The 18,146-nt window shown below is 48.6% G+C and overlaps 1 protein-coding gene across 2 annotated transcripts in view; it reads left to right on the forward strand.

The window, feature by feature from the left end:
- The window catches only part of UBE4B (ubiquitination factor E4B), a 123,574-nt gene that overhangs the window by 59,689 nt on the left and 45,739 nt on the right, over nucleotides 1–18,146 (forward strand). The window contains exons 6-17 of one of the 2 annotated variants that reach the window (XM_073585015.1): nucleotides 1,025–1,250; nucleotides 2,835–3,188; nucleotides 3,967–4,080; nucleotides 11,977–12,103; nucleotides 12,239–12,339; nucleotides 12,676–12,790; nucleotides 12,906–12,989; nucleotides 13,232–13,288; nucleotides 13,434–13,550; nucleotides 13,664–13,762; nucleotides 14,209–14,322; nucleotides 14,398–14,596. In XM_073585015.1, coding sequence (XP_073441116.1) covers nucleotides 1,025–1,250; nucleotides 2,835–3,188; nucleotides 3,967–4,080; nucleotides 11,977–12,103; nucleotides 12,239–12,339; nucleotides 12,676–12,790; nucleotides 12,906–12,989; nucleotides 13,232–13,288; nucleotides 13,434–13,550; nucleotides 13,664–13,762; nucleotides 14,209–14,322; nucleotides 14,398–14,596 — 1,707 coding nt within the window. The remainder of the gene's footprint in view (nucleotides 1–1,024; nucleotides 1,251–2,834; nucleotides 3,189–3,966; nucleotides 4,081–11,976; nucleotides 12,104–12,238; nucleotides 12,340–12,675; nucleotides 12,791–12,905; nucleotides 12,990–13,231; nucleotides 13,289–13,433; nucleotides 13,551–13,663; nucleotides 13,763–14,208; nucleotides 14,323–14,397; nucleotides 14,597–18,146) is intronic. The other variant, XM_073585014.1, reaches the window with a different exon arrangement.

An 18,146-nucleotide genomic window follows, 5' to 3' on the forward strand; every position in this document is an offset into this window, starting at 1 on the left:
TTTTCTGCCATATAGACCCCTCAAAGTGACTTCAAATGTGAGGTGGTCCCTAAAAAAATGGTTTTGTAAATTTTGTTGTAAAAATGAGAAATCGCTGGTCAAGTTTTAACCCTTATAACGTCCTAACAAAAAAAAATTTTGTTTCCAAAATTGTGCTGATGTAAAGTAGACATGTGGGAAATGTTATTTAGTAACTATTTTGTGTCACATAACTCTCTGGTTTAACAGAATAAAAATTCAAAATTTGACAATTGCGAAATTTTCAAAATTTTCGCCAAATTTCCGTTTTTTTCACAAATAAACCGACCTAAATTTACCACTAACATGAAGCCCAATATGTCACGAAAAAACAATCTCTGAATCGCTATGATGCGTTCCTGAGTTATTACCTCATAAAGGGACACTGGTCAGAATTGCAAAAAATGGCCAGGTCATTAAGGTCAAAATAGGCTGGGTAATGAAGGGGTAACTGAGTTGTCCATAATTAGAAAACATGGCTGATTTCTTTCCGAAGGAGTTCCTCCTCTTACCATGGTTTGTGCATGATATTGCAGCTGCATTCACTTCTATAGGGCTGAATTGTGATACCAGACACGGTAATTTCTCAAAATCTCTGGTTAAGGGTGATGCTATGTCTAATAGAAAGCAGACATGTTTTTCTGATCTTGGACAACCTCTTTTAAAGGCAACCTGTCAGACAATTCATGCTGCCAAAGCCGTGGATGAATCGCATCTAGCTCTTCCCAGCGTTTCTTCCGGAGATGAACAAGTCTCTCCCTATGTACATGCGAGGGAGAAACCTGTCCATCACTTGCAGCGGCGCTGGGAAGAGCTGGCCGGCTACTGCTCACTGGCCGGATCTTCAAAAGCTGTTTGCTATTTGTGCTGGTTCCAATTCTGCTTCCTTTAAGTCTGTAGCATACATCTCGCCTCCAAAATTGAACTTTGACTAAACTCATGCCGTTGCAGCTTTTAGTGATTACCTGATGTTCAGTTACGGTTTACTAACTCTTTTTTTCCGCAGTCTTCTCCAATTTTAAAGACTTAATAGGGCAGATTTTAATGGAAGTCCTGATGATGTCCTCGCAATCTAAGGACGACAACCCTTTTGCCAGCTTGACCGCAACGTCGCAGCCAATTGCAGCCACGCGAATCCCAGAGAAGACTTTATTGCTGAACACTGGGTCTACACCTGGCACCAGCCCCATGTTATGTAACTCCGGATCCTTTGGTGCCAGCTCCTTATCGAGGCAAGTGGAGTCAGCCTGTAGGATATTGTTACAGGGTCATCTGTAGTAACACCATCGCACCTCCAGAATTAAAATATTTTCTATTGTGTTCCTGCAACTTGTAATTACAGAAAATGTCACCTTGATCCAAATCTGCCAGAGAATAATGGAGTCACTAGGAGGGATCAAGCAGTCTGTTGTGACATTAAGGGAATTGTCTCATGAAAACAACCCCTCTCCGTTCTCTATTAGGGCACATAATATGGCACAGAGGACGATCTCCCACCTAGGAAGGAGAGACAGTAATAATTAGTAGCTTTTACTAATTATCCTGCCTAATTATGTATTACCTAGTCAATCATTTTATTTTTTTTTTTTTTAACATTTCCCCTTCAGCAACTGGACATCTTCCCCGGGTTAAATCAGATGTTTGCTGGAAGGAAGACCCCGAGTGTTGTCTTTAGTTAGGCAACCCCTTTAAAGAAGACCTGCAACCTTGCCTGACATTAGGAAATATTAGCATAAAACAAAACTGAGCATCTCTTCATAGATCCCGGTGATGTCCCATTCCTCTGTTATTCCTCGTAGTAATGCCAATTTATGTATACAAGTGGCTGATAGCATTCCCCATGTTAGTGGGGTTTTTCTTTACGCTGAGGTGGAAGAAATTGATTGTAGGTATCCTACTGTGCAGGAACTCTCTCTATTGACAAGAGAAATTTACACCTATTTGTCAATTTATTATACATTACCAGGAAGAATAATAGAGGAGAACTACAATCCAGAGTTCTAAGAAAAGATGTTCCAGGATTATTTATTTAGGCATTAAAGTATTTACTGGTACAGATATTTAACGAGAGTTGACATTTCTTGGTGCTACTCACTTGCACATTGGGACTGACGTTGCATCTGCCGTGACTCGTCTCGTGCATGATCGACAGGTAATGTGCACACGGCTATACAAGTATGTGCAAATGAAACGTTCTCAACGCTGCCCACCTCTTTATGCGGAAGTGAATGGCGCCAGACAATCCTCTTTAACTGTAAGTAGCGGGGATATGCAATCCGTAAGTGTCACACTTGGATCTTGAGATCTGTTCTTGTGAAGTTTTGGGTCTCAATCACCGCACGTTTTTCTTTCTTTAAATCTATATGCAATGTAGTATAAGTGTATTTAAATGCTTAGCAATCGTCGTCTTCTCCGGTTTTCATTGCCACTCCGGTCCCCTGCTGGCCCACGTACCCACACAGGAGCTTTGTTGACTCACAATGACTTGAATGGAAAAAGTGACCTCCGCTCTGCACATAAACCTCTGTGTGATCCGTGAAGACTGAGCTGAGGTTTTGTGGTCCTGAAGAAGACTGGAGCAGCCCTTGAAAATGGGAAAAACTGTAATCAGTAAATATTTTATACACTTTGAAAGGATTGGAGGGAAATAATTCCTGCAAATCCTACTTTGATCTATTTTTTTCCCCATTAAACTACTGTTTTTTTTATTCTGGTAACATGTCAGCTCCTATACAATATTCACTATTTATTACTTTTTTTTTTTTTGCTCCTGTCTAAACATTGTTTTCACTTCCTGTTTTTCTCTCTTTATCCAGTCTTTATGATGCTAGTCCTGTTAATACTTCTCCTGTGCCAGCGCCGCACTCACCCTTGCCATCCATTTCTATTGCCCAGTCGTGCAACACTGCGCAATCTCGGCCAATACCGCCAAGCCCATCCATAGGCCATGCATCGTCCTCCCCTCATTATTGGCCTTACACTGTCACCCATTCAGGGCCAGTGCCCATTCCTTCCAGCCCAAGGACTTCCAGCCTCTCCCCTGTCTTGCACCTGTCACCCAGCCCTCGCACTTTGTCCAGCAGTCCTCGAGCCGTGCCGGCAAGCTCACCTAGACGGAGGTCTCTGTTATCTCCCAGAGTGTCCCCGAGGCAAAACCGGATTCCCGCTAGGTATTTTCTCTGCAGGTTGCTGGTGTGTGCATGGCCCCTGTATGTTGTCTGTTCTCTTAACTGACTGATTTCTGAAGCATGAGAAATCTGCATGGTAGCTGAAATCTCAGATTATAATTTGCACCTCTTATGATGATGGAAATGCCATCATCCTTATTATAAGACAAGGATGTTGTAGGAGAGGGGTGTACTGTAGACCCCAGGCTGCGTCCATCTCTGCTGTTTTTTGGGGGGGCAAGGATGTATGTAATTTGAGTCTAAATGTGCCATAGGTTTGCTGCACAATACGCATCATTTTCTTTGTCTAGTTTGCCATGTACTGACAACCAATATGGCTTCTGTTATCACTCTTACAAAGGTTGTCACCCACTTGCACACATTTCCTCTGTGTTTGGTAAAAGGTTTCTCACATTCCAGCTGGCGGTCTGGATAATGGCAGCGAAAACAAAACCCGAGCTGTGTGTGGCTTTACAGATTGGGGTCGTGCTTTGTGTCATGTTCACTACCTCTGTGCTTGCTGGGGTTTGCAGTGCCGTTGCATGCACTGTGTGAGACTGGATTGTATTTAGTGTCAGAATTAAATACCCGGTGCCATTCAGTTAATTTGTAGCTATCCTCCAGACGCCAATGCCGTAGGGTTATCTGGTGCCGTCTGTCGGCCTCCAGTACTAATGTATATAGAGGTAGACAGATGGGACGTACTGCTGCCACCCTTATATTTGGCTCTTCATATCTTCCCACCCTCCCAGTTATTGACTGTGTTTTCATGTTGTGCCAGTGCGTATGACAACCCTCTGTCCCTCCTCTTCCTCACCCACGTCAACGAGGCTGAGGACAGCAGTGACGAGGAGAGCGATGAAGAGGATTTCTCTAGTTTGCACTTTGGGTCCAGGTACTTGCCATGCGGCATGTGGATGTGCCCACCCGCTCACTAACTCTCACATACCATTTGCTGTGCCTGTCCAATGCGTTGGCGTTTTTGTATATGAGTGGGCTTTCTATCTGGGCCGCATGCTACTTTTAGGGGCCAAATGTGCTTTTGAGGAAATTATTACAAAGGAAGAAGTCAGGATGTAAAAAAATTCTCCAGAAATGGAGGTGGATGCATAGCTCTGAAACGTACATCTGGGGAAAAAGTATAATAAATCTATATTGTTACGGGTAAAGCAGATCTGCTCCTGATTAGTCCAACCACCACGATGAGAACGAGATGACTCTCTTTCCAAAAAAAAGCGTAACATCTTATGCATGTTATCGAGATCAGAACTGATGATAAATCACATTTCTTTATCGCCTTATTGGGGGACACAGAATACCATGGGTGTATGCTGCTGCTGCTAGGAGGCTGACACTATGCAAAACAAGAAAATTAGCTCCTCCCCGGCAGTATACACCCACCGACAGGCACCAAGCACCTCAGTTTGTGCTTAGTGTCTGTAGGAGGCGGACCGGGATCTCCCCAGATCCGCATTTAATCCTTTTCTTTTCAGGTTTTAGTTGTGTTTTTTAATGATTTCCCCTTTCTTTTCCAGATACAGCATCAGGAAACGGGATGTGAGTTCATCCTGCTTTTCCTATTAATGCGGCTGAGCGAGCAATGTGGTATTGCCCACATCGCAACTCTCAGGACCGCAGGCAGGACCGTCCCCTATCACCCTCGGGTGCTATGGGCTTATAACGGTGGCCGGTCCTAGCAGAGTACCCTCCTCACCCCTCTCCCGGGACAGGGCTGAGAGGAAGACGGCGGTCGCCAGCGGTGACGTTTCCCCTACCATGAGCCGTCTTCTGCACCATACTGACATAGTGCGGGTACTGAGGATCGTTTCTCCCAGCGGCCTGCTGGCTATCGTGGGCCCCTGCGGTCATCCTCCTCAAGAACGTCAGGTAAGCGGATCCAGATGTCCCCTCCAGCCCCGCTCTCAAATATGGACCCTAGCCGACCCATCAGCCCTGCAGCGTTACAGCCAGTACTGCGCTGTATTAAAATACAGCCCTGCACCACGCTATCAGGATCAGTACCCCTTTTTGAATTTCCCGCCAGTTTCCTTCTCCAAGCGCTGTTAGACGCGCTTATCATCGGGGGGTTCAGCGGTGGCCTCCACATGCAGCATCCTACCCGGTGGCTGCCCTGTCCCTATGACTTTCCTATCCCTGTGGCCTCCCGGTCTCTGTGGGTCCTGTCCCTGTGGTTTCTTTGCTCCGGGCGCACCGTCGCTCATGAGGGCAGAGGGAGCACTTTCACTTTCGTTTAAAAAAAAAAAAAGTTAAGGAAGCTTCTCCCCTCTCCCTGCGCGCGCTTTCTTCGCGCACTTTTACAGCATATCACAGGGCTGCTTTCACTTCAACCCTGTCAGTGGGACATTTACCGCGCCCCCTCCTCGGTCCTCTTCCAATCAGGGCTTGGCGATTAAGCCCCGCCCACCGCTAGCGTCTCTTCCTGCCTCTCTCTTCACAAGATTTCTTCCTGGGGGACACAACGCTGGTTTTTCTGCATCTGAACCTCGGTAGGCTCGGCGCTGCTTCAGCTGACGCTAGAATTAGCTCCCCTCCGCAGTTCCACATCAGGCAGTGTTTCTACCCCTTTGACATATGCCCAATCCTGCAGGGGCTCTCTCCTCTAGGACCCACCGCTATTCAATACGCCTGCGCGCGCTGTAAAAAGAAGTGGGTATCAGGTCAGTCGTCTCCCTTCTGTCCGTCCTGCAGCCCTTCCTCCATATCTGCCCCTCAGGAGCACTCCAAGCCCCGGGTTGAGAGCACCCCACCCCCTGAGTGGGCCGTGGCGATGTCTGTCGGTCTCTGATCTCCCCCAGCTATCTGCAGCCACCTGTGCGCCGACCGCCTCTCAAGGTGAGTCGCCAGCACCTGACCGCGACCCTCAGACGGACAAGCCGGGTAGGGGCTCTAGGAAGCGGGTCCTGTCTGGCTCTTCTTCCAGTTCGCAGGGTCCCTCCGCTTCTCCCAGGCTACGCTCTTTGTCTCCATCCTCAACAGACGATCCTAGGTCAGACGATGATTCCCAATCTGGATCTGACTCAGAAGCGGACAACATAGCTAGAACTCGGGATATGGTAGATAGTCTCATATCGGCTATATTCCAAACTCTCAAGATAAAGGAAGATAAGGCACCCCCTCAGGAATGCCGTTTCCTTTAAGAAAGCGAGGCCTCCATCTCGAACCTTTCCTAATCACAAAGAGTTCGACACTTCCTTAGCCAATCACTGGCAACGTCCTGAGAAACGTTTTTCAGGCTGCAAGTACTCAGTTGTACTATATCCCTTCGATGCAGATCTAGTCACGAAATGAACCAAAGCTCCCGAGGTAGATCCACCAGTTTCTCGGATTTCCTCTAAGACGGTTCTTTCCCGTCCGGACGGAGCCTCTCTTAAAGATCCAACAGACAGGCAAATAGAGTTGTTGGCTAAGTCAATTTTTGAGGCATTCGACGCTTCCCTCTGTCCTATGTTCGCCTCCGCTTGGGTGGCGAAGGTCATTTCGGCTTGGGCAAAGATTCTGCGCAAACGCATTTCAGCAGCAGCTCCTCAGGACGAGCTGGCGGATTTAGCAGACCAATTTAGTCATGCGGGCAAATACCTTTTGGGTGCGTAGCAGGAGCTAACAGCAACTTAGTAGCCATACGCCGCATTCTTTGGTTGAAGTCGTGGAATGCGAATCTCGGATGCCACTGGTGGAAAGAGCATTTCCCTTCCCCAGTCCCGCCCTAAGAGGTTCTTTAACAGGAAGGCTTCTCGGCCATTTAGGTCCTTTCGCCCCTCCTCTCCCGCAGAAGGTTCATCCCAGCAGTACCGGCATCCTGCTTCCAGAGACCGGAGAAAGCCTTCTTATAAGCCAGCTCCCCGCTGGAGATCCAGAGGCCAGCCCTCCAGGTCCTCAAGCTCCCGATCCGGCAGATTTTCATCTAAGTGACGGGTCACCCCCACCTGGAAATCTTTCCAGGGTGGGAGGCAGACTTTCCTCTTTCAAAGACGCATGATTATCCATTATCAACGACGCTTGGGTCAGGGAAATCATCACATCCGGATACAAAATCGAGTTTTCTTCTCCCCCAGTCGCTGCTTTCTGTCTCGATCTCCAAGACAGCGATCACAGATTCCAGGGTTCCTTCAGGCCGTCTCCTCCCTCCTTTCCGCAGGGGTCATCGTTCCCGTTCCTGCAAACGAACAGTTTTTAGGGTTCTACTCAAATCTCTTCGTAGTCCCGAAAAAGGACGGCTCTCTTCGTCCAATTTTGGACCTCAAGTTGCTCAATCGCCACGTGAAGATCCGGAGAGTTTCTCTGCTCTGTGGACATACAGGATGGCTACCTCCACATCCCCATTTCTCTGCGGCATCAGAGATACCTCCGCTTTGCGATTCAGGACAATCACTATCAGTTCATGGCCCTTTCCTTTGGACTAGCCTCCACTCCCCGTGTCTTTACGAAGGTGATGGCAACAGTCAGGGCCATCCTTCGATCCAGAGGGATTCTTATCATTCCTTACCTGGACGATCTCCTGATCAAGGGTTCGTCCCGCCAAGACTGTCTTCACAGTCTTCGGATAACCTTGGATGCCCTCAGCCGACTCGGATGGATAGTCAACGAGAAGTCCATCCTGCGCCCTACCCAACGTCTGACCTTTTTGGGCATGGAGTTCGACACAAATCTAGCCCGGGTGTTTCTACCGAGGGACAAGTTTTCAACCCTTTCCAAAGGGATCCAGTCCCTACAACGCTCGAGGATCAAGTCCCTTCGGTCCTGCATGAGGGTCCTGGGGAAGATGATGGCTTCCATGGAAGCAGTGCCCTTCGCACAATTCCACTCTCGCCATCTCCTACTGTTCCTCCTGTCAGTCTGGGACAAGACCTTGTTTTCTCTGGACCGCCCCATTCTTCTTCCGCTCAGAGTCAGACAATCGCTGACTTGGTGGGCATTGCCGGCATCAGTTCTCCGCGGAAGGTCTTTTCTTCCGCCTTGGTGGCAGGTCATCACCACCGATGCCAGTCTCCTAGGATGGGGGGCGGTTTACCATCAGAAAACGGCCCAAGGGCGCTGGAATGCCTAGGAGACTCTTCTGCCCATCAACCTTCTGGAGATCAGGGCAATCCTCCTTGCTCTCCTTCGATGGCAGCATCTCCTCGTAGGCAAACCAGTCCGCGTTCAGTCAGACGGCACGGCTGTGGCGTACAAAAACCACCAGGGCGGTACTCAAAGCAGGCAGGTAATGTCAGAAGTGGCAAGGATACTGCGCTGGGCAGAGCGTTACGTTCCGGCGATCTCCGCTGTTCACATTACAGGGGTGGAAAATTGGGCAGCCGACTTCTTGAGTCGCCAAGGTCTAGCGTCAGGCGAATGGTCCCTTCATCCCACAGTCTTCAGTCAGATATGCCAGCGTTGGGGCACCCCGGACGTCGCTCTCATGGCATCTCGGATGAACAACAAAGTTCCTCACTTTGTAGCCAGGTCCAGGGATCCTCTAGCCGTCGGTTGCGACGCCCTAGTAATTCCGTGGTCCCAGTTCCAGCTGCCTTACCTGTTTCCTCCCCTTGTCCTCATTCCAAGAGTGGTCAAAAAGATAGAGGGCATCCCAGTCATCCTAGTGGCTCCAGACTGGCCGAGACGCCCTTGGTACGCGGAGTTGGTGAACATGCTCGTGGACGTCCCCTGGAGGCTTCCAGACCGTCCAGATCTTCTCTCGCTAGGCCCTCTTTACCACCAGAATTCTCAGTCTCTGAGTGTAACGGCATGGCCGTTGAGGCCGCAATTCTGAAGGATTCAGGGTTTTCCAGCCGGGTCATTCAGACCATGATCAAGGCTCGGAAGCCAGCTTCCTCCCGCATTTACCATAGGTACTGGAAGGCCTTTTTCCGTTTGAGCGATGATAACGATGTTCTTCCACTGTCATTCTCCATTCCATCCATTCTTCGTTTCCTCCAATCTGGTTTGGATGCGGGCCTATCCCTCAGTACTCTCAAAGGCCAGGTGTCTGCCCTAGCAATCCTCTTCCAGAAGGATCTAGCTTCCTTACCGCAAGTGAAGACTTTTCTCCAAGGAGTCGCCCATGTGGCTCCTCCTCATCATTCTCCGATGGATCCATGGGATCTCAATCTTGTTCTTGGCGCCCTCCAGAAGGCGCCGTTCGAACCAATCCAGGACATCCCTCTGTCTTTTCTTTCATGGCAGGTGTCTTTTCTAATCGCCATTACTTCCATCAGGAGAGTTTCTGAGCTGGCGGCCTTATCCTGTCGTCTCCGTACCTTATCCTCCACCAACATAAGGTTGTTCTCAGGCCAGTTCCTTCCTTCCTTCCAAAAGTGGTATCTCCCTTTCACATTAACGAAGATATCGTCCTTCCTTCGTTTTGTCCTGCGCCTGCTCATCCTCTGGAAAAGTCGCTCCACAAACTGGACGTAGTGAGAGCCTTGCGTGTTTACCTTGCCAGGTCCGCTTCTTTTCGCCAATCTGATTCCTTGCTTCTCATTTCTGAGGGTCGCCGGAAAGGTCTTCAGGCCTCCAAATCCACTATTGCTCGCTGGATTCGGTCTACCATCCTGGAATCCTATCGACTTCAGGAGAAACGGCCCACTCCGGGAGTGAAAGCCCACCCGGGCTGTTCGGGCTTCTTGGGCTGTGCGACACCAGGCTTCGGCCTCACAACTTTGCAGGGCCGCGACCTGGTCGTCTTTGCACACCTTTGCGAGGTTCTACAGGGTTCATACCCAGGCCTCGTCTGATGCAGCTCTTGGTAGGAAGGTTCTGCAGGCGGCGGTTGCGCATCGGCCGACCTAAGCCCTTCTGTCGTTCCTTTTATTGCTGTTCCCACCCTCGGGACTGCTTTGGAACGTCCCATGGTATTCTGTGTCCCCCAATAAGGCGATAAAGAAAGAGGGATTTTGGGTTCTTACAGTAAAATCTCTTTCTTGGAGCCTTCATTGGGGGACACAGCACCCTCCCTGTTTAAGTTGTACCGTGCTGGGTCTTCGAGTCCCTTGTTGGGTTGGTACATATGTTCATGGTTTTTGGTTGCTTCTCCTACTGCTTTTTCACCAACTGAGGTGCTTGGTGCCTGTCGGTGGGTGTATACTGCCGGGGAGGAGCTAATTTTCTTGTTTTGCATAGTGTCAGCCTCCTAGCAGCAGCAGCATACACCCATGGTATTCTGTGTCCCCCAATGAAGGCTCCAAGAAAGAGATTTTACGGTAAGAACCCAAAATCCCTCTTTTTGCCATCTTTTCAGCCAGGAAAGTCATGCGATGAATTGAATTCCGCTATAAATCCACAGGAAAATGTGCGGCAATATCTTAACTGACTGTTCTGTAGTTATGGACTTCTTTCTCTCGGGTTTGCGTACGGAGAAATCCATAGTGTATTTTAACACCAGGGGGATAAGTGCGTTAACAACAAATCTCATCTATAAAGCCAGGTTGATATTGCGTTAGGGGGCTGCGTTTAACGCATCCGTTATTTAGCGGCATTAACGCTATGTAACGGATGCGTTAGACTGCTATAACCGAGCGCATCGCTAACGCATATCATAATCGGCATGCGTTAGCGATGTGCCATCATTCTGTGACGGACCATCGGACGCGGTCTGCAGCATTCAAGGGTCCGTCACTGCTAAGCGCAATCACATAACGCGATCAGAAAACAGTAGTGTTAGCGCTGTCCGTTTAACGCATGCGTTGAACGGACTGCTCTAATGCAATGTGAACCTGGCCTAAGTTGCTGAAAATTTCTGCACATAAATCACAAAAGTTTCACAAATTTTACCCTTTGCAATTTATGAATCCAAACAACCCTGATGATAAGGGAAAAAAGGGAACAACGCCGCACAACAATCTAAGTGCAGTAGAAACTAGGTGTAAATTGCACACTTATATAATTGCACTCACTTAGTCAAAGGCGAAAATTAAGCATTGAAAGGGGATCCGACAGGAATCCAAGGGGAATGGTCTGCATCTCGGCCGACTGGGCACACTGAAAAGGCCCTCAGACATCGTGGTAAAGCAATAGATAGCTAGGAAAATCCCAGTATATAGCCAGCGCTCCCGTATAGAGATTCTCATAGATATTATATACTGTATAAATATCTGCTTTATTGAGGTAATAAAATAATTACAGGACAACACGTTTCATTTATATATAACATTTATGAGAATCTCTATACCGGAGCACTGTCTATATATTGGGATTTTCCTAGCTATATACCCTTTGCAATTGAAAGGGGGTAAAATGTGCAATACATTTATCTGTAATAAATGCAGTAGGCGGCATAATCACAGCAAGCTGTCTACATGTGAACAAACCCCTAGGCCACGCTCCTATGTGCAGAAATGCTGCACTTTCCTACATGTACCCGCGCCAAAATATTCATTTGCGTCGACTATTGCATTTTTTTCTTTTTTGCAGCATTTTCCCCTTTATGTATTTTGGGATGACCCAAAAGGTTAAAAAAAAAAAAAAAAATGCTCATTTTGTGCAATGGTCCGGCTGTGACCCTGTTGTCCTTCAGACCCCAGTTTCCCTTTAGTTTGGGAACGCGTCCTTATCTGTATTCTTACACTGGATGGAGATGACTAAACCGCTGTGTGAACTAAAGACTAACTCTCCAGGCGTCTTTTACTCACTAACTTAGTTTTATTTAATCTTATTAATATATTGTTTTTCCTCATGTGATTCACTGATACTGTTAACCCTGCAATTATAAGATCTTGTGCTCAGGATCCAAGATTGTGAATTTTTTTTTTTTATTAAATCTGAGACTACATTGATATAGTTCTTTCTCCTGCAGTGGAAATAGTAGTACAGAGTTGTGCGGCGATCACTTCACTATAGAAACTTGCAAAGAAACCGAGATGCTCAACTACCTCATCGAGTGCTTCGATAGAGTGGGAATCGAGGAGAGGAAAGCACCAAAGGTAAAATTTCAGCGATGAGCTGTAAGTGCATCCTCCGGCCTCTGGATGGCACCACAGCTCTGTGTAGTTTGCATGGATTGTGGCAGCCATATAATGAATGCAGAAGAAATAATACTGATCTGTTTCTTCCTGCAGATGTGCAGTCAGCCAGATGTGAGCCAGCTCCTGAGCAACATTCGATCGCAGTGTATCTGCCATGCTGCTCTGGTGTTACAGGGAGCACTCACCCAGCCAAGGTGGGTGCAAGACAAGAAAGGGTGTCGTTCATTAGAATTAGACACATGCATGATATTTGCTGATGGTTCATAGATCCCGGAGCTATCTGTAGATTCATTGACTTCCGTGCACCGTTCACCACCTGATGTGGACAGAAACAATGGGATCTGCAAAGTCCCAGAGGTTAATCCTTCATCGTCGGGATGTTAATGCTTGTTCCTAGCAGTACATGTTAGCAAATACCCCTTTAAAGGGACACAAGTGCCATATGTGGATCTCTTACGATGTACGGAAATCAGTATAAATGAGTGCACAGTTGTCCTGCTCTCCATATGTAATAATTTTTTCTCGTTCAGGTCTGTACAGCAGCAGTCTCTCCTGGTGCCATATATGCTCTGTAGGAACCTGCCGTTCGGCTTCATTCAAGAACTCGTAAGGACGACCTACCAAGACGAGGACATGTTCAAACAGGTACGGGGAGTCGTGAGCCCTTCACCCCTCAGGATTGCTTTATAAAAAGTTGATGCCAATACATTACACGGACACGTTAATAAAACCCTAAGATAGCCCCCTTTTTTGTACACAGATCTTCATTCCAATTCTGCAAGGATTGGCACTGGCAGCTAAAGATTGTTCTTTGGATAGTGACAACTTCAAATACCCATTAATGGTGAGGACCGTGCCACTTTCTGAATATTCACACCCAGTGATGACAGCGAGGCCGGACACGTTTGTATTCGCATAAGCGTGCTGTCATGGTTCTCCCGCTACTGCAGTATTCTTTTGTAGGATTTGTCTGTTAATTTGCACAGATTGCTGCACATGGACGGCGCTCTCTTACTGGGAATGGTTTCTGTTGCAAATTGTTGATTGTAGTTCTTGGACTTCAGAGATGTCTCCTCTTTTCTGTAGGCTTTAGGTGAACTGTGCGAGATTAAATTTGGAAAGACTCATCCCATCTGTTGCTTGGTGAGTGATTCATTATATTTTTTACCATTTTTCTCAATTGTTTACTATTCTCAGAAATATATGCTGAATCCAGTAATGTGTCCAGCGCCTCCTATATTTTTGTATAGAATTATAATACGCCTCATTGCAGTACATTGCATTTTAGATGGCCTCCCTGCCCCTCTGGTTACCCAAGTCCCTGAGCCCTGCGAGTGGCCGGGAGCTGCAGCGTCTCTCCTACCTTGGCTCGTTCTTCACCCTCTCCGTCTTTGCTGAGGATGACGTACGTTTTCTTTTATTTGATGTGACTTTGACTTTTTACGTTGTCTTGAATGGTCACAGATGATTTACGTAGCATATTTTTTATATGACCGGGATAAATCTATCTCCATACAGAATAAAGTTGTAGAAAAATACTTCTCTGGTCCGGCAATTACTCTGGAAAACACACGAGTGGTCAGCCAGTCCCTTCAACATTACTTGGAGTCGGCACGGGTGAGTATTGTACGCTGATACTATGTTATTGCTGTGCCCCAATGATGGGACAACCCATTTGTTTTTGCGTGAGCCGTATATGCTATGGATTTGCCACCATTGAATCACATCCAAATGCTGAGGATAAATTCTGCAGCGTAAATTGACCAGAGATGCTGATTTTAAAAGCCAGTAAATTTTTGGTGCAGATGTCACCTTTTGTAATGCAAAGGGAAAAATGTAGAGAAGCGTTGTTAAATTTCTGCGATGAAACGCTTTTTTGAATATACACTTAGAGGGGCTTTCCATTACTCTAATATTGATGATGTTTCCCTAGAATAATTCATCAATAGTGAATCTTCGGGAGGCCAATACACTGCACAGGTTAATGATGTGAGCAGATGAGGGCAACACTATAAGGCTTAATGCTGTAAGGCTTTCTTACATGTCTTTTATTTTTTTTCTAGCAAGAGTTATTTAAGATTTTACACAGTATTTTGCTAAATGGCGAGACCAGGGAATCTGCACTGAATTACATGGCTGCCATAGTCAATGGCAATATGAAGAAGGCACAGATGCAGGTACAAACCTGTCCACAATTACCTTTCTTCTAGGAGCGAGCACAGTTTTTAATTCTAATTCTTTGTGCATTACAGACAGATGACAGGCTGGTGTCAACAGATGGATTCATGCTGAACTTCCTCTGGGTGCTACAGCAGCTCAGCACCAAGATTAAGCTGGAGACTGTGGACGCCATGTATATTTTCCATCCAAAATGTCGCATAACGTTACTCAGTGATGAGACCCGTATCAAAGCCACAATGGAGGAGGTCGCCATCTGGATGACAGATTTAAGTAAGTGTCATATCCTTGTTACAAGAAATTCATTTTATTAGTAAAGAGGTCGTCTGGCTCCACTCTCCTCCAGATCGGGAGGTGCACAAAGCTAATTTCTCTGTCACCACATTGGGGGACACAGAGACCATGGGTGTATGCTGCTGCCACTAGGAGGCTGACACTATGCACAAAAAAGGTTAGCTCCTCTCCCACAGTGTACACCCCACCAACCGGCAGGAAATTCCTCAGTTTAGCTTAGTGTCAGTAGGAGGTGGACACGGGTCTTTCATTAGACCCCTATCTACCTCGATGTGCGTCGTTCCTTTTCAGGTTTCAGGAGGGATACAGTGTGAACAGTCACAACTGTACTCCCACAAAGAGGCTATGAGTACGGCGTGTACTGTCACCCCGTATCCTCTTAGTTCTCCGGGCGGACCACAGGCTCAGCACAGGTGACGTGCCAGCGAAAACGGATGGTCCTTGCCCCCCCCCGCCTCCCACCCACTCGCCCACCAGAGCCTGTCGGTTGGACGAGGCGCGAATACGTAGAAGATGAGCAGACAGCGTGGGATACAGAAGGTACCTTTATTGTAGCACCGGAACATGAAGCCTCAAAATGACCTGGGAGCGGCGCCAAAGTAGCGCCGCAGATTCTCGCCTGCTCGCGCCTTCCGACGGTCGCCGCATCCCTTTTGGCCCCGGCTGCGGTGCGGGCCTTCTTCTCCCCACCGCCGGTATTCTTGCGAGGGTTGCGTCTGGGAGCAGGGCTATGGTGGCGTCTTCTTTAGGGGAGGACGCGGCTGCGCCGCAGTTCTTCCACGCCGCCCCGTGCTGACAGGCGGCCGCCGTTTCAAATTTAGTCCCCGGCTTCAGTTTGGGCCTTCGCACCCGTCGCGGCCACGCCCCCCGTTCATTATCATAGGCCGGCTGCGCTCCCGCCCGTTCCTAAGCCCTCCCACCGCCTCTCTAGTCTTGTGGCTGGGAGGGGGAGGAGGTGGTTCTTCCCTCTGGTGCAGGCGGCTAGCTCCGCCTTTCTTCTTACACCAAAACTGCGTTTTTTGCTTCCTTATATCAGGCTGCCGCCATCTTTGCAGCCTGACACCCGGAGACTAAAGCAGATGCGAGCGCTCCCTGTCGGACCCCGGCCAGTTACAAGAGCCTAATACGTTTCTTTCGGGGACACCGGACCGTGAGTAGTTCTGCAACTGCAGACTGACACCCTACTCTGCCTTTCAGTCCCCCAACCTTCCAGCATTTCCGCAGGTTTTCGTCTTTTCTTCCTTCACCATGCCTAATTCTAAGTCTGAACGTGGCCGTCCGCCAGCCCCCACGAGAACCCTAGTCCAGTTTTTCGCATGCTCCTCTTGCAATCGCAAATTCCTCTCTGCCTGGATTGCAGCAATCCCGTTCAGCATGATGCCATCCAGGAGCCATCTACTGCGCCACGTGAAATCGAACCCCCCATCCCCGGCTGGGCCTTGTCTCTTTCACAATCTGTGGCAGACCTCACCAGGGTGTCTCAGTCCCTAGTGGCCGTTCTTGATAAGTTGCCCCTGGACACTTCTGCAGGGTCCAGCAGGCGCAAGACGTTCCAGCTGAGCCAGCTAGCATAAGCCGCAAAAGGCCCAGGTAGGATCCCCGGCCGGAATCCTCTCCTGGCCTCTCATCTGCACCTAGTCCTTCCCAGCAGTCGCCCCCCCGTGCCTCCTCACCCGAGTCAGGTGAAGCGTTCTCGGATATGTCTTCTGAAGGGATTTTAGAGCTGGATTCTGACCAGGACGCGGACATGAAGGTTACGGTACAGAACCTCATTGCGTCGATTAACCACACCTTCGAAATATCTGACTCCCCTGCGAAATCCTCAGATCAGGAGGTTTCGTTCAGACGGGCAGAAACACCATCCAGGGTATTCGCTTTCCACTCTGAGTTTGGCAAGATCCTTGCCAGGGAAAAAGAAAATCCGTCCAGGCGATTAAAAGGAGGGAAGCGCCTCGGAGTGCTGTATCTGTTTGCTAAAGAGCTCACTGACAACTGGTCTGCTTCCCCATCGGTGGACGTACCTGTGTCCAGACTTTCTAATAACACGGTTCTCCCGCTTTCAGGTGTAGCGTCACTAAAGGATTCTAATGATAGAATTATAGAATCCTTGGCAAAGTCAGCATTCGAAGCGGCTGCAGCGGCGCTATGTCCAGTCTTCGCCTCATCTTGGGTGGCAAAGGCCATAGCCACTTGGGCAGAGGATCTCCGTAAGGGCATCCTAGATAAGGCCCAACCAGAGCAATTGGCTGATCTGGCCAACCAGATTTCCCATGCAGGGGTTTATCTGCTTTCGGCTTCCTTGGATGCCGCGTCTTGCGCTGTTCAGGCGTCAAGCAACGTAGTGGCAATCCGACGTAGAATTTGGCTCAAGGCTTGGCAGGCGGACTTGTCTTCTAAAAAGTCTCTTACCAATCTGCCTTTTCAGGGAGCGCGTCTCTTTGGGTCCCAGCTGGACCAGATTATTAAGGACGCCACTGGAGGCACGAGTTCTCTCCTCCCTCAGTCCAAGCCTCGCAGACCCCCGCCAAGGCGTCAGTTTCGGCCATTTCGGTCTTACCGTCGCTTCAATACGGCATAGAACTTCTCTAACCAACAAAGACCACAGGCACGCCAGGATAGAAAGACGGTGTCCTTCAGACCCATTCCCTCCTGGCGATCTCACTCCTCCCAGGGCAGACCCTCCAGGTCCAGATCTGGACGGTCCACGTCAGCATGACTATCAACGAACTCCTGAGGGTCCTTCCCAATTGGGAGGTCGACTCCGTTTCTTCAGGGACGTCTGGCTGGCCTCGGTAGAGGACGCTTGGGTCAGGGAGGTTGTATCTTCAGGGTACAAGATAGAGTTCATTTCTCGTCCACGGGATCACTTCTTCGAGTCCCGTCCTCCAAAAGATCCAGCCTTAGTTCCGGGGTTCTTTGCATCCATCGCCTCTCTCCTCAGTTCCGGGGTGATTGTGCCCGTTCCCGAATCAGAACGTTTCACAAGGGTTTTATTCAAACCTGTTCGTGGTGCCGAAAAAAGGCGGGACAGTTCGCCCCATCTTGGACCTCAAGTTACTCAACAGGAGAGTCCGACTGCGTCATTTCCGAATGGAGTCTCTTCGGTCGGTAATCGCTTCAATGGAGACGCAGGAGTTCATGTGTTCAATAGACATTCAAGATGCCTATCTACATGTTCCCATATTCTCCGGGCATCAGAAATTCCTGCGTTTCGCGATTCGCCAGGAACATTACCATTTTGTTGCACTGCCGTTCGGTCTCGCCACCGCACCCAGAGTATTTACAGAGATCATGGCGGCGTTGATGGCCTTGTTGAGAATCAGAGGTCTCGTTCTTTTTCCGTACCTCGACGACTTTCTGATCAACGCTCCATCCTTTCATAAAGCTCGCCAAAGTCTTACCATTGTCCTAGACACCCTGTCCAATTTCGGGTGGCTCATCAACAAAAAGAAGTCCTGTCTTGTCCCGACACAATGTCTTGTGTTTCTGGGTCTATTGTTCGACACTCGTCGATCGAGGGTTTTTCTCC

Source organism: Dendrobates tinctorius, unplaced genomic scaffold (assembly GCF_039654945.1).
Source record: "Dendrobates tinctorius isolate UK_male_01 unplaced genomic scaffold, ASM3965494v1 ptg000086l, whole genome shotgun sequence".
NCBI classification, from domain to species: Eukaryota; Metazoa; Chordata; class Amphibia; order Anura; family Dendrobatidae; genus Dendrobates; species Dendrobates tinctorius.